The 16,518-nt window shown below is 40.5% G+C and overlaps 1 protein-coding gene across 12 annotated transcripts in view; it reads left to right on the top strand.

The window, feature by feature from the left end:
- Positions 1-15,618, top strand: part of myo9aa (myosin IXAa) — a 160,490-nt gene extending 144,872 nt beyond the window's left edge. For 6 of the 12 annotated variants that reach the window (XM_084740127.1, XM_084739993.1, XM_084740376.1 and 3 more), the window contains 17 exons: positions 1,709-1,806; positions 1,957-2,084; positions 3,011-3,234; positions 3,759-3,875; positions 4,051-4,239; positions 4,447-4,497; positions 4,677-4,788; positions 6,360-6,421; positions 7,749-7,941; positions 8,053-8,181; positions 8,296-8,401; positions 8,503-8,634; positions 10,223-10,346; positions 12,163-12,183; positions 12,457-12,665; positions 12,757-12,899; positions 13,968-15,618. In XM_084740127.1, coding sequence (XP_084596253.1) covers positions 1,709-1,806; positions 1,957-2,084; positions 3,011-3,234; positions 3,759-3,875; positions 4,051-4,239; positions 4,447-4,497; positions 4,677-4,788; positions 6,360-6,421; positions 7,749-7,941; positions 8,053-8,181; positions 8,296-8,401; positions 8,503-8,634; positions 10,223-10,346; positions 12,163-12,183; positions 12,457-12,665; positions 12,757-12,899; positions 13,968-14,467 — 2,538 coding nt within the window. In that variant the 3' untranslated portion in view covers positions 14,468-15,618. The remainder of the gene's footprint in view (positions 1-1,708; positions 1,807-1,956; positions 2,085-3,010; positions 3,235-3,758; positions 3,876-4,050; positions 4,240-4,446; positions 4,498-4,676; positions 4,789-6,359; positions 6,422-7,748; positions 7,942-8,052; positions 8,182-8,295; positions 8,402-8,502; positions 8,635-10,222; positions 10,347-12,162; positions 12,184-12,456; positions 12,666-12,756; positions 12,900-13,967) is intronic. The other 6 variants (XM_084739918.1, XM_084740552.1, XM_084740462.1 and 3 more) reach the window with 3 other exon arrangements.
- Positions 15,619-16,518: the final 900 nt, after the last annotated feature.

The raw sequence follows: 16,518 nt of genomic DNA, 5'->3' as shown, positions 1-16,518 counted from the left end.
ATCACCTGCCTCTGACTCAAACTGAGCTGCAGCACTCTTCTGGTTTCTAAAAATATTCAGTAACTTCCTACAAGAGCGGAAGACATTTCAAAAGTGTTCAAATGCAGGTATTTCAAAAAACATTTTGAAAATGTCAAAAAACATTTTGAAATACCTCTTCAAGTCATGTTGTGTAATAAAACATTAACACCGTACCTCTAACAAAAGAACAAATGATGCAGATATTCATGTCGGTTTTTAAAGACACAAATTCAAGGCTGGTAAACAACCATTAATCCAGTAATTTATTGATTTGAAGGGGGGTTATAAATAGTCAATTCAGTGTGTTATCTGCAGTAGATGGTGGTTAATATCCACCAGTTTCGACAAGCAGAGAGTAGTACTAACATGGAAGCTAAGCAATGAGCTGCTGCGGGCAGTTTCAGCAGTAAGATGTATTTAAGCAAGATAAAAAGACCCATAAAAAAATCGATATCGGTTAAAGTGTACGCTATAGTTATTTATTATTGATGTTATCAACGCTTTACTTTGCCATCAGACGACTTTGAACGATGGAAAACTGCTGTTGTATAAGTCAAATATCACTCTTTCTCAGTCAACCAGACTCCATTGACAAAATCTGTTATTTTTACTCACAGACCACGGGACTTGCTGGTCTACCGCTGCCTTGATCTGTTAGTGTGTTCGTGATATTGTTTGACTTGTTTGGTGTTTTAAAAGTGTAGTTCTGATTCACCAAAGTCACACAATAACACAGAAAAACTAAGCTCGAGGCGGTGGTACACCAACATCTCCAGTGTTCTGTGAGGTAAAATTACTGTTTTTGCCAAAGGAGTTTGGTTGAGAGAGATAGAGCAACATTTGGCTTATATCACAGCTGTTTCCTGTCTGAAAAGGCTGTTTGACAACAAAGTAAAGTGGTAAAAATATTCTAAGTACAGCGTACACTTAAAAATGGGTCTTTTTTTCATATGGCTGAAGAACTTTTTGTCGCTGACTCTGTCCACAGCAGTATATTGTTTTGCTTCCGTGCTGGTGCTCCTCTCTGTTTTTCCAATCTGGGGTCATGCTGACCTCCATCTACTGTAGGTCATACACTGACTATGAATATGAACCTCCTACAACCCCACTTTAAATAATCCAAACTATCCCTTTAATTGAACTTTATGCATCATGACAGAAGCAGGACTATTTTTGAAATGTGTTGTCCCTTGAAAGTTTTAACATAGCAGCTTTTCTAACATAATTTGGCTTCTCTTTCTCTCACAGATACTTTTCTCCTTGATTTATTCTTCCTGGTCAATTAACAGTATTTGCATGTCACTCAGTTATTTTTCCTCTTTTAGCATGTCGCACTAGTCACGAGTCAAACCCTGGGAATCTTTCAAAAAGAAGAAAAACGTCACTCTCAACTTTCTTTATCACTTAACAACTTTCAGTGGTTCTTTTCCTGGGAAAACTGATGTTCTTTCTTTAAGAATGTAATATTATTGTATTATTTGTTGTGTTATTGCTTTGTATATTATGATTACTATAAATAGCATTTAATTTTGTAACTGTACGCTGCAGCTGGTGCAGCTCCAGTGATGTGATGCTGCCATCTACTGGCTTAAACTTGTCATCAGAGCATAACAGACTAGACCACATGGATAATAGAGAGGCCTGTCTTCTGTTCTTTAACATGAAATCCAACCTGATGTTGTTTCAGCCTGCCACCTCTGAGGAGCAGAAGAAGATGCACAAAGCCATGTCGTCCGGAGATCTGGGCAAAGTGGACTCACTGCGCAAGAACTCACAAGATGGAAGGTTTGTTTCACCTGAACAGTTTGTGTTTATCCTTAGCAGAGATTGGTACAGAAGTTTTTGTCACTTGTATGTTAAAGCTATTTAGATATTGATCACATTTTCTTTTCACCGGTAATCAAAGAATGTTTCTGCTGTGTTTTTTTTTAACAGGGTTCGTAAGATGCGTTTCTGGGGGAAGAACAAGTATGGAGATAAGAAGACGTCCAGAGAGAAGCTGATCTGTGGGGCTGATTCACTGGACGGAGACTATGCAGACACTGGCCCACTGCTGGGAGAGGGTGTGTTATCCAAAATACAAAATACATCCTGTATTGAGACTGGAGGCTGAAATACTGTCTTCTTTTAAAAGAAGACATCAGAGCTGTTGTGTCTTTCTGTTGATCACATACAGGTGCTCTCTGAATACTGCAGGTGTACTGAGCTTATTACATCCTTTGAATTGCTTGTTGCTCTTTGTTCAAAAGTAATCTAAGACACACTGTAGGGTTTGAGCACAATTAAAATATCTTTATTTTACTCTGCAATGTGTGTTTAAGAAGAAGGCATACTTTATTAATTTAAAATTACATTTATCACTCTTTTTTAAAGGCCTGAAATACACACACACACACACACACACACACACACACACACACAGGAACTATAGACATGAATCAGAAAGATGTCAGAGTGAGGGGGGCTGCACACATACATATAGACACATATGGCCTCAGCAGTTAGGGGTTTGATGCTTTGCTCAAGGGCACCTCAGCAGTAACCAGGAGGCGAACTGGCACCTCTCCACCTACCAGCCCACACTCCATACTTGGTCTGTGTGGGACTTGAAGAGGCAACTCTTCGGTTCCCAAGCCAAGTCCTTACAGACTGAGCTACTGCACCCCAAATTAAAATGACTATAGATCATTCATTCTAGTCATTTAGATTTAAAATGACAGTTTTAGATACATATTTATACATATGTTGCCACATAAAATAGAGCCATTTTAATTTTGCACAAACCGTACAGTGTGCCTTTGGTTATTTTTGATGGAGACTTGGGTTTTTGATTATTAAGACTTTGTTTCACCCATGCAATGAGCCCTTCACTCAATGGAATAAGTCTGTTTTGTTTAATCTTTGACTGTACCTGAAGTTCATGTGACTGAACTACAGTAGTATGATTCCCCCATGAGGTGTCACTGACTGGAGCTCCCCTCCCTCACAGCAGGTCAGGAAAACATGTCGCCCCCCTGCAGTCCTGATCTGACGCTGGATCGAGGGTTCAGAGACTTGAAGGAGAACAAGGAGCCGTCTCCCAAGGTGAAGCGGAGGCGCAGCGTTAAGATCAGCAGCGTAGCTCTGGAACCTGCTCAGTGGCAGAACGACGCGCTGCAGATCCTCACCTGCACCAACGACTACAGGAGCATGAACGACTTCCTTATGAAGAAGGTGCAAACAAACATACACCGTCTTATTCACAGTCAGGATCTGGCTTTTGCCTTGTAGGTTTGGAATAGCAATAAACAGAGATATAAAGAAAGATAAAATGCAATTACTTCAGGTTGAGAAGCATGAATAGAAAATAGAAAATTGACAATAAAATATTAAAAATATCATGAAAATGTGTAAAATATGTTATTCAAATGAAAGAACTCTGTAGTTTTGTGCAGGAATATGCAAAGTATTCACCAGGAAATCTGCAAAAGTTCACATTATGCAATTTAAGATTATTTTAAAAAGTGGGATCATATTTAATATAGGTTTATAAAAGTAATAGTAATCCAAAAAAGATGTGTGCTAAGGTGACATGTTGTTACAGATGGGTAAAGATGGTTACATGGTTTGCAGATGTACTTTAACATCTAAAAGGAGATGAGGAGAGTAACAAATGAGCACAATGCACTTTTACTGATCTTATTAGAGCTACAGGTGATTTATTTTCATGCTAAGGTGGTTGTATTTTCATATTTTAGATCAGCGACTTGGACACAGAGGACAGTAAGAAGGACACCATGGTGGACGTCGTCTTTAAAAAGGCTTTGAAGGAATTCCGTCTCAACATCTTCAACTCTTACTCCACAGCACTCGCGGTAAGTGCTGCCAACAATATTTACACGATCATTTAAAATCAAATATTTCCATCCTGCGGGAAAGTGATTAGAGGCGCAAAACTGCAATCGAATGACAGTACATCTTTAATACTGAAATATTATTTCCAAAGCAGAAAGATAAACTCTGTGCTCCTCCTGTTGTCTTCCTCCCCAGATGGACGACGGTAAGAGTATCCGCTACAAAGACCTCTACGCTCTGTTTGAGCACATCCTGGAGAAGACCATGCGGCAGGAGCAGAGGGACTGGAGAGAGTCTCCGGTCACAGTTTGGGTCAACACCTTCAAAGTTTTCCTGGATGAGTTCATGACTGAGTACAAACCTCTGGACAGCACACTCAGCAAGGTAAAGACCCGGAACAGCCTCCAGAGTCCTCAGATATGGATTTTGGATGATGTCGTCATGATGGATCAGATAATGTGTAAAGAAAGAGGTTTTTTTTTCCTTAATATTCTGTTCAGTTAATGATTATTAGTAATGCTTAAATAAACTGAGAATATATCTAATAAATCCTAAAATATGTGTTGTTCTGTTTTGTCTTTTTTACTACAGCAGGTACCTAAACCTGAGCGCAAAAAACGGAGGAAAAAGGACACTGACATAGTGAGTCTGTCTTCATTCTCATCATTACTGACAGCCAGCTCTCTGCGCCTCCATTTTCTCTTTGGAATAACAAGATATGAGAACACCAGAGACCAGAGTGGAAACGGCAGTGAAACATACATATGAATGTGAAAGGAAACGTAAAGGTGAAATTGAAATGATCTTTTGCTCTGCTACAGGTGGAGGAGCATAATGGCCACATCTTCAAGTCCACTCAGTACAGCATCCCCACCTACTGTGAATTCTGCTCGTCGCTCATCTGGATGATGGACCGCGCCTGCGTGTGCAAACGTGAGTGTGCATGCAAAATGTCACGCCGGGGTTTCTGCTGACCTCCAGAATCCCCGAATCTCACAGATCTAAGGACAACTGTCAAGTTATAAACCTTTTTCAAATGAACTGTTTTGAAGACTACGGGTGGCACTGGAAGTCGTATTTTTTTCTCGTTGAATTCAGATCAGCTTTATTATCCCACGCAGGGAAAATCATTTGCTTCCAGACAGATACTGTAAAATCCAGACAGACATCATCGGATCCACAGTAAAAAACAAAAAACAAAAAAAGGCATACACACAATGAGACCACGCATAACCATAAAAAAACACAATTTCATCACACTGAGACAGGATGAAGCAGCTTTGTTATATAAAAAGTAGCTGTAGCTAAATATTTTTGAACTTACAGCCGCTGATCTGGGAACTTGTGATGGGCATTCAAACAATTAAATACAAAGATAATCAATGTATTAATTGGTAATGAACATAATTGTAGGTTGCGACCCAAAAATATGTGTCATATTGAAATTACAAAGTGTGGATCAGCATGTCACATACTTCACTTTAGCTTCACACGGACATTAACATGAACTTGATTAAAAGCACCGATACCACACTGTAGAAGAGTCCTGCATTGAAAACGCTACTTAAACAAAAGTATGCAAATATAATCAGGAAAATATACTTAAAGGATTCAAAGTAAAAGTACTCAATGCTGTAAAATGTCCCCTGTCACTGTTACACTATTATATGTTTTATCATTACATTATTGGGACTCATGCATTAACATAAAAGCTCGATTGTACAGTTGTGGTTGGTTGAGGTGGAGCCCTTTGTGAATTATTGAGTATAGGACTACAACTAATGATTATTGTCATTATGGACTAATCTGCTGATTATTTTCTCCATTAATCAACTTGTTAAAATTCTGAAAATACCGAGAAATGCCGTCACAATTGCCCAGAGCCCAAGGCAACACCTTCATGGTGTTTGCTTTGTCCAAATAATAGTCAAAATCTCAAAAAATATTAAAAGTGCATCAGTGTAACTGAACTAATTAAAAGGGCAAAACAGCAAATTAGTTGTTGCAAAATAGTTGCTTATACTTTTTTACACTATGTATCTCAATTTGTACAGTAAATAGTAATTTAAGTTGTGGCAGAAAATTTAAACACTCAAGTTAAGCAAGTACCTAAAATACAGGATGAAGTACAGTACTTGAGTACTTTTATCCCAGTACTGCTTGTACACACACAAACACACACACACACTCACACCATGTCTGTGGCTGAGCTGTGTTCGGTCTGGTGCTCAGTGAGCCCCACCCTCCCCCTGCCCTAATCAGATTGTTTTCAACTGGACTCATGGGGTCTGCGTCTCCGTCTCTCCAGAGATTTGTCCGCACAGTTTGTCCTTTATTCACACAGGATGTTTTCTTCATGCCAGCCAGGGCTGCTTTGGTCTCTCAGACGATAACATTTTTGTTTTTTTTCTTTTGGGTCAAATTTTGCTGAATAATGAGGAGGCACTGCCTGTCTGTGGATAATGGAAATGACCTGTTTGATTTTTCTGGCTGTGTTTATCCAGTGTGCCGCTACGCCTGCCACAGAAAGTGCTGCCAGAAGACGACCACCAAATGCAGTAAGAAGGTGAGTCGGCCATGTTGGGCACCCATACAATAATGTCCCATGACAGTAATTGTGTTACTGTGGGTTTGTGTACAGTAGCTACTGTTGTTTCTGCCACCTCAAGCACTGACGGTCTAAAACAGTTTTCAAAAAACAGAGAAAAGAGATTTTTTTTCAGAACATTTCATTTTTGTAAGGATTTTAAAATACAGAGTGTCTGTTTGCACCTGGCTGAGAATAGCCACACAGCAGCAATTCTGCTATTTGCACCCAGACCTCTAGTTTAGCTATAAAAAGTGACAAAGTCATTGCTGAGTTGAGGCTGTTGTGGATGAATGGGTTAAATACAGCACTGAGCCATAGGAGATTTGGTTTAAGCAACAAAACTACTTGATTAGGTTCAGGAAAACATCTCGTCTTTGCCATGTGTGTGTAAATAGCCAATATACAGAGTAGAAACAGCATCATTGGCTACTGACTCCTGGATGCTTGTCTCGGCATTCTTAGACTATACACCCAGGTGTAAATAGCCACATTAGCATCACTGGCCATTCACACCCCAGGTGCAAATAGCATTGTTGGCTGCACACACCAGGATACTTGTCCTTGCATTCTAAGGTGTTAATGGCCAAATTAGCTATTTACACCCTGGGTGCAAATAGCATTGTTAGACACCAGGATGTTTGTCTCTGCAGTGCTATTCTGCATACACCCTGGTGTTAATTGCCACATTGACTATTACAGGCAAGTGCAAATAGCATAGTTTGATTCTGACGCATATCTCTACCATCCTAGGCATACATACATACCCAGGTGTAAATATCCACATTGGATAAACTGGCTACACGTTTGGTGCAAATAGCATTGTTGGCTACTGACACTTGGGTGCTTGTCTCTGCCATGCTAGGCTGTATGTGCCTGAGTGTAAATAGCCACATTGACTAGTGCACCCGGTGCAAATAGGACTATTGGCTGCTGATACCTCGATGCTTGTCTCTGCCATGTTAGGCTATATACACCCAGGTTTAAATAGCCACATAGGCTATATTGGCTAATCAATGCAAATAGCATTGTCGGCTACATACACCTGGGTGCTTGTCTTTGTTATGCTAAGCTATATAAACCGTTGATGTAAATAGCCACATTGGCTACATTGGCTGTTTACACCCCTGGTGCAAATAGCATTGTTGGCTATAGACACCGGGGTGCTTGTCTTTGCCATGCTAGGTTATATATGCCCAGGTGTAAACAGTCACATTGGCTATTCCACCCTGGGTGCAAATAGTATCTTTCTTTAAAATATTGGTCTTAATTGCTGCATGTGTGTGTGTTTGTTGTCTGTTAACAGTTTGATCCGGAGCTTTCCTCTAGACAGTTCGGAGTGGAAGTTTCTCGTCTGACTAATGACGAGAGGACGGTGCCGCTGGTAGTCGAGAAACTCATCAACTACATTGAGATGCACGGCCTCTACACTGAAGGAATATACAGAAAATCTGGCTCCACCAACAAAATTAAAGAGCTCAAGCAGGGACTCGACACAGGTGAATGATGCTAGCTGGATTTTAAAGCCGAGAAACATGGGTGGAAAATCATTAACTGTGATTGCTAAGTTTTGGTTTGGTTTTCTCTGCTTTCTCCTTGCGACCATGCAGACGTGGACAGCATGAATCTGGACGACTACAACATCCACGTCATTGCGAGCGTTTTCAAGCAGTGGCTGAGGGACCTGCCGAATCCTCTGATGACATTTGAGCTGTATGAGGAGTTTATACGTGCCATGGGTAAGTGGTCAACATCAGATATACAGCTGCTTCACACTGGAGATCCAGGCCTCAATAATAATTTATTACTGTGAAATAAACTGTAAACTTTATCTTGTGGAAATGCTTCTCCAGGTTTGCAGGATAAAAAGGAAATGATCAGAGGGGTGTATTCAGTTATTGACCAGCTAAGCAGAACTCACCTAAACACCCTCGAACGCCTCATATTTCATCTTGTCAGGTAATAAAAAAATTATCATCTCAGAGTAGGATTTATACATGAAACTGCTTTATTTCCCTCCTGCTTCTAATCTTATTCTAATTCTGAATTCATGCTTTCAGGATCGCCTTGCAAGAAGAGACGAACCGTATGTCAGCTAACGCCTTGGCTATTGTTTTTGCTCCCTGTATCCTGCGCTGTCCTGACACCATCGATCCACTGCAGAGCGTCCAGGACATCGGCAAGACGACGGCGTAAGAATATGTCTCACGTCTGTCAAATAAATCCTGTGCCAAAGAGACATTTTGGTCTCCCTTACTGTTAGGTGGCTCTCACTCAAAGCAACGACAGGAGACACCTTTGAAACAACCAAATCCACAAGAGTTCATGAACCTAACAGCATACAAATAACTAAGACACCAAAATGAAACTAACAAAGTCAAAACATAAGTTTACAGCAATGCAAAAAATCTCTGTCTGTGAGGCATCAACATCAGTAGTCCCTTCACCAGCAGCCTCTCTCTTCTGATGCTTCACATGAGTTTTTGAAGACTCCACTCAGGCCAGGTGCACCTCATTGAGTAATCAGATGGGCAGAACTACAGAGGGCAGAAACAGAGCAGAGACAAACAGCACAGGGAACACACATACAGGCACGCATGACCAGAGGAAGACAAACTGGAGCTGAAGTTCAATTAATCTGTTTCATGTGGGAACAATTAACAAAACTCTTTTCAAGGTTATCAAACTTGCAGTTTAGCAAGATTTATTCAGACGGCGAAAGTCGGACGAGTTGTTTTTATTGTAGCAGAACATTCTGTCATGTCTAAAAACTCAGAACATAACTTAGTCCATGATGATGTTATTGGAATTAATAATGTCTAATTTGCTTAGTACTAATAGTTGATCAAATTAAAAATTCAAATCAGTTTTATTGTTTGTTTCAAGTAGGCAATTTGTGCTGCAGCAAGAGTGACAAACATACAGCAACACAACACTAAAAAGCTTGCAGTATGACATAAAAACATACGTGCACAGAGTGACAAACACCAAGGTTCAGTGAGTCATTAAAGCTTCTCTGGAACAGACTACGTATATAAAAAGGGTGTACACCAAAACCCCATATGGTCTATATTAATATAATGAACAGTAAATATTGTCAACCTTACGATTATAATTTACATCATCCTCAATAAAACATGACTCAGATCCATAATTCTGGGCATTGGCATCACTGTGAAGGGATAATGTACAGGGAGCAGGTCATTATTGTGAAATAAACCCTGACAGGGTGATGCAGGAGCCCAGCGTGAAGCGTAGGGGTTTATTTTACAATAATGACCACCTCACTGTACATTATCCTGTTTATTACATTGTTTCTTACCAAAACACAAAATATAAATTGTAAAATGATTTTATTGCATCTTCAGAGGCTATGATCAGAACTGCGTCCATAGCAACAGGCTGTTCTTCATAGCAATGGTCTGTTATACAGAAACAACAGACCTGAGAATGCTGTGATTGGCCAATCGGAATCAAGTATTTAACAAAGCCATGTAATAATACAACTATAATATTCTGCACATGAAGTTAAAAAAGCAGAATTGTCACTGTCACCAGTGGTGATATGAATTTGTTTTTCAGTTTCCAAAGGCACAGCTGACAGAAAAAAAATTGAGAACTACTGACTTATTGTAAAATACGAGTCTCATACTGTGCTGTATAAATGAAATGAATTAAATGAATGTATAGAAAAGGATTGTTTTTATTAATATGAACTTTGTTAAGCATTTCCAGTCCTCCTGAAGCGGTTTTGTTTCTCTTCATCTCTCCCTCCTGTAGGTGTGTAGAGCTTATCATTTGTGAACAGATGAATAAGTACAAAGTACGACTAAAGGACATCAGTAGTTTGGAGTTTGCTGAGAATAAAGCCAAGTGCAGACTGACCCTCATTCGACGGTCAATGGTAAGTTCAAATACTGTTATTAATATGACTATTCCCACTGTAATCAGATCAATCGCATATTTACACTGGCTCATTGCTAAATCTACCTGACTGAACCATCCTAAGAAACTCCTTCAGTGCTTTGGCGTCCCTAATATCCTCCTTTCAAAGCTGTGTTTTTCATCTCTAGATTCTCCTCCCTAACCTGTCCTTTCCTTTACCCAGAAACCCGTACTAATAGCTGTTAGATTTATGAGCATAGTGCGGACTATGGTATGTATACACACACGCCATGGACTGCATCCCCAAACCATCATCCAGTGGTGATGTTGTTGTGGTACCCTTCACTGCATAGTCTCATCTCTTTAAATATTAACATCCGCCTTCTCCATCTCCCAAAGCATGAGTCATCACCTCACTTAGTCTCTGCTTCTGTTTTTATTTTTTATTTTGCGACTGTGTTCTGTGTCTGTCTCTTAATGGTGAAAGTAAGGACATTATGCAACCGTGCAACTTCTAATTATATTTACATTTTTCCACATGAAGAGAGTGAACATTTTTCAGCACATTCTATGACTCAAAAGAGAAATAAACAAACTTTTCTGCTTTAATTTATGAAATAAATGTTGGTTACACAGAGTTATAACTATAGAATAATGACACCACCCAAGTTAAGATCGGTTCTTGATGAGCCTCGCTTTCACAATGCAAATTGTTCAGCCTCCAGGCACAAATTTCCCAGGAAAATTATTTCTCCATTATGGGATAAACAAATTCACAGTTTTCCTGCTTCCTGTTTCGCCTCTCCTGCGGTAGTTACTTATTGGTGCAAAGCAATGACATTACTCAAAGTATGTTATTACTACACAGTGCACATCATTAATAAAACTTATGCCTGTTCCCAAATTCAGCATAACATTGTCACAATTTGAATGCACCTCTTTAGTGAACGAGCGTCTTTCTTCTCTCATATTTCCAAACTTGTGTTGCTAATTTCTTGACGGAGTTAGACTTTGACTCTGAGGAAACAGAAAGTGATCTGGTGTTATGTCAAAGTGTGTTCCCCTTTCAGATAGTGTTTGCCATAGTTGTGCTCTCTGCAGTTGAGGGGTAGGTTATGGTTAGTCATAGCAGAGTAAAGCACAGGGGAACACACCGACAGGGAAACTGATTTTGACACCTGCTGTCTTTGCCACAGCGCCACAGCAGTAATCCCACTTAGAAACATTAGGGGGCTAAAAAGTGTCTGTCTCCACTTTAATACCTGTAAGAATTTTAAACATTTTCACACTGACTCTTGTAAAAAAAAAAAAAATGCAGTAGGAAAGTGGAAAATCTGGTTTTATTTTTGTCATTACTTTGCCTGGATAAATTGTGGACAGAGATGACAGTTAACTTGTTTTTTTTCTGGGAGGAATGTCACTGTAGATTTCCCTAGAAAATATCTCATCAATATCACACAACAGTGATGTTGTTACTATTAGTTAAACCTCTAAGAACTGAGAAGAGATCCCATCTGAAATGTGTGAAGTTAGAAGATGCTGCATCAGAAGAAACTAGACGTTAATACTGGACGTTGAATAAGATGTGCATGAGATGAGATCAAACTTTATCAGTCCAGAGGGAATGTGCTCAAAAATTAAAGTAATAAAAACACCTGAGTAATGCATATAAAGTGTATGAGGAATAAATACCTAGAATAACAATAAAGTAATAAATATTTTGTAAATTAAGTAAGCTAAAATAGAAAAGAAATATTGTTAATGATATTGAAAAGTCCTTTATGAACCTCGCATTACTGATTTCTCTTCTTTTTGTTTCTCACTTCTGCTCTAAGCAGCCAAATGCAGCTAAAAAGGTAAAGTTTGTGTATCGTTGTTCTGTATCTGTGTTTGGGTTTGATTGGTTTTTGGTGCTGCTGCGTTGTTTTCCGATGTATCCGGGTTCATTTCACGTGGTCCAGTCACTGCATGTGCAGCTGAGTAGCTGCTTGCTGAAAGTGGTGAAATGTGTCGCATATGACAGCATGAGGGTTTTCATTTAGTGCTCTTCAACTGCTTTTTTTTATGGAGCATGAATGTAATATTCACATCAGTGAGAAAACAACATCTGTCCTCTGTTTGTCTCTTAGGGAAAAGGCCACGTACAGCGATTAAGCTACCACACACCTTCGCCTCCGGTTAGTCCACGGCTGCCGTCTGTGGCTGATGTTGTGATAGAAGAGAGCGGTGGCGAGGAGGCGGCGGACTCGTTTTCTGAGATCTCAGAGCATCAGCAGGCAGCCATGCAGCAAGAAGAGAGAGTGCTGACAGAACAGATTGAGACCCTGCAGAAAGAGAAGTAAACAGTCTCTGCGCTTAAAAAGGTTCTGAAACCGTTACATGATCTGTAAATGTTCACGTGTTAACCCGGATAATATCTGTCTCTGCAGAGAGGAGTTAACTTTTGAGATGCTGACTCTGGAGCCACGAGCATCAGATGACGAGACCCTGGAGTCAGAGGCCTCGATCGGTACCGCTGACAGCTCTGAAAACCTCAACGTGGACTCTGAGGGAACCGTTTCTGACTTCTCTGGTATGTCGTCATGATGCAGGGAGTCATAACTCTTCTTTGTCTATGTATCATCTATAGATCGCATCATAAATAGTCGACTGAGCTTCAGGGTCTGAAAATTGAAGCCAACACAGAAGTGCCTTAAGCCTGTATTCTTTCTAATGGCCAGCAGGGGGAGACTTCACTGGTTTCAAAAAGAAGTCAGATTGTATGGAGTCTAATGGCAAAATTTCACACTTGATTTATGACCCAAGCAAAAAGTTTCCTGATGAGTTTATGGTCTCAAACACTAGTTTTAAGTCTTCTTCAGAATATGATGTTCATTTTGTAAATTCTGGTTTGATGTAGAATAAACTGGATGATTGAGCAGGGTATGTTTTAGGGTGTGGCTGCCATCCTCAGTGAGTCCATCCAGTGCAACACACAGGGCTCATGAAACTCAGATCAAACTGTCAAACTAAGCGGCATTGTTACCTAAAATGATTCATGTTTTCATGTACTATGTAATATGAGAAAGATCGTGACCAGGCAGCTGCCATTTTGAAATATAGATCAAAATTCTGTTATTACAGAGATTCCCAAAGTGTGGGCCGCGGCCCCATGGTAAGCCATGAAGGTACTGCAGGTTGGTTGCAAAAGGTCATTAGAAATAAAGTTTGTTATTTCCAACTTTGTAAATAAGTTTGAAATTACCATAAAATATTCATAATCAAATATTTACATTAAAGAGGTAATCAATAAAACAAATCCAAATTAAGTGTTATTGTATGTAGTTGAGTTACTAACGCAAACGTAATTGATGTTTGTGGATGGATTATTAATTTGTGTTGCATTGCCATAAGCCCATGTTCATATAGAACTGTTCTGTTTATAAAATAAGAAATATATAGGGGAATATATGGTCTAGTCTTCTGCTGATCAGAGTTGTGATTAAAGGTTTGAGTGAGCCACAGAAGACTGCAGTGACATTCTTAACTTTGGGAATGGTTGTATTACTACATTACTACATTGCCTATTTCTCACGTAGAAAATATGGAAGAAAAAAGGCATAAAACCATAAAACTTGACATGTTTTTCTTTCTCTTGCAGAGAGAGGTCCAGTGCTGACTTCCCCGTGGCCTCGGAGAGCTGACATGAAGAGCCCCCGGCGCCGCACAGTCCGCCGGCAGCCCGAATCCCTGGACTCTGTGGACTCTTGCTCGAGTGTTTCCTCCTACTCCTCCTCATCACACTTCCACCCATCGTCCTCTTCCTCCTCTGCCACGACCCGCCGCTTTCGCTTCCACGGCAAGTCGCCCTCCGTAGGCTCAGGTCCGGCCCAGGCCCAGGCCCAGGCCCTGAACGCATCTCAAGGCTCGCGATCAGACAGCATCGACAGCAGCCCTACGGGAGACCAGGACGCCATGTATGACGAAAGGCCCCAGTTTACAAGCCGAGGCACCTTCAATCCGGAGAGGGGCAAACAGAAACTTAAGGGGGCCAAGCATTCAACCTTGAGGCACTCCAGAGACGGCGATGGCCACGGCAGGGACCCTCCAGACATACCGCAGCAGCTGGTGTTATATGGCAGTAATGAATTCATGGTATGAAGGACACTGGGACACCAAAGCACTCCCTCTTCACCTCCCACGCAGGCATACACCTTCTTTATGGGAGGTAACGCATTGGCGACTGATCTCCACTTCTCAAAGCACTCTTGCTTAGCCTTTCTTTGTCAAAGTCTGCAAAGAAGTGTCCCCAAGTGCCGTGTACAGTGTTTCCACCCCCAGAAGTGGGGAATGTCTTCGGCAGAAATCAGCGGACGGACTCCTCCTCCTCTGTGGACTAAACTGCCACCCATGCTTTCACTGTGCCTTGGCAGCTCTTCACTCAGCGCCAAGAGGAGACGCACTGAGCAGGAGGACAGAGAAAAGGGAATGTTGGATTAACGCGAAAGGCCGCTTAGTATCAGGGAATGTTACAGAGCTGGAAAGCTGAAGCAGTGTACTACAGAAAATAAGAAGAAATCAGGCAACATCAGGCGTCACGGATGTTACAGTGAACTTAAAGCTCACAATTATTAGCTGCTTTATGAGTTTACAGTTCATAACAATCAGTGTCAGCAGTTGTTGCTCTGTTATTACAAATTTATTTTTCCCTTATTTAATAAATTTTAATGTCACAGAAATTCTTTATAGCATATAATATACAGGTATAAATACTGTACAAAGCCGGAACACCAGCCTCTGCTGGGTAGTTGAAGTCAAATATTTATCTTTTTTTTTTTTTTTTTTTTTGAGTATCTTGGACAGAGATGTACGGATTTGGGCCGTGGATGATTTATGTCGTGTGCGTTTGTGTGTGTGTGTGTGTGTGTGTGTTGGCATGTGCCGAGCGCTCATGCGTGACTGTACGTACGTGTGAGAAAGAGAAAACCACTTCATGTGTTTTAAGTTTGTGCTGCTTTTTTTTTTTTTTTTTTCCCCTCACAAGGGAAATATACCGCCATCAAAGGGACCAAGTTCAGCTGGTGTGTGTTCCAGCCATGGGGATCCCAGCTCTGTAAAGAATGTCGGATGTGTATAAAATCCCTGCATTCACTGCTTAAACAGCCATACAACAATTGTAATGTACAGTACAGGTCATATGTACAGTATAGTGGACAAATGCCATTCTATTCTTGAAATCTATTGTTACCCCATCCCCACCTCCTGTCTCTAAAGTGTTTGCTCAATAGCAACCAAGCAAGAACATAAAAGCAGTACGTCTTTTGTCTTTATTACCCCGCCAAGGAGGTTCTGTTTTTGGTGCCATTTGTTTGTCTGTTTGTCTGCAGGATTTTTCATGGTGGAAGGGTGTAGCAGGGCAAACACATTATTTTTCACTTTTGGTCAGTTGGCCGTGGAAGAATAAATATCATACATACAGTATATGCATATTAAACTCCAGTAGAAGGTCACTGGTGACAAAAACAGACAATTATAGAAATACACTGAGTCTATATTGGAGTCCACACCCACGTCTGCCGGTAACCCTCTGTGGAAGCTGCCTACACTTGTAGTTACTCAAACTCGATTCTGAAAGCAGTCGCAGTGGAGCAATCGAGGAAAAGTGGCTTCATGGGAGAAGTTATGACAACCGTAGCTGCAACAGCGCTTTCTCTTTTCTCAAATTTAAGTGTGACTGTGGAAACGCGCACATCCAAATGTAAATTGTGTGCAATAAACCCCACCAGAGATATTCAGGGAAAATGAACAAGCAGTAGTTTTGACAGTGAAGTTTGCACTTGCAGATTTGCATATCACAGAAGAGTGGACTGTTGACCTTTGCAGAGGCTTGTGCTCTTTTAGTTGCCTTCAGGTTATTGAGAATGTTTGTTTTTGTCATTTAAAGGTCCGGTGTGTAAAACTTAGGGGAACATATCGGCAAAATGAGGCAGAAATGGGATATAGTATTCATAAGTATGTTTCCTTTAGTGTATAATCACCAGAAAATAAGAATCATTTTGTTTTTGTTTACTTGGATTTAGCCTTTATATCCACAGAGACACACCAGTAGCCCACAATGGACAAACCAAACACTGGCTCTAGATATGGGCTTTTGCTTTTTCTGCGGCCACCATAGGTTTTCCTAAACATTTGGAAGGGGAGAGTGAGGCGAG

Source organism: Lutjanus erythropterus, chromosome 1, assembly GCF_056507025.1.
Source record: "Lutjanus erythropterus isolate fLutEry1 chromosome 1, fLutEry1.hap2, whole genome shotgun sequence".
NCBI classification, from domain to species: domain Eukaryota; kingdom Metazoa; phylum Chordata; class Actinopteri; order Lutjaniformes; family Lutjanidae; genus Lutjanus; species Lutjanus erythropterus.
This window is presented reverse-complemented; position numbering and strand designations above follow the sequence as displayed.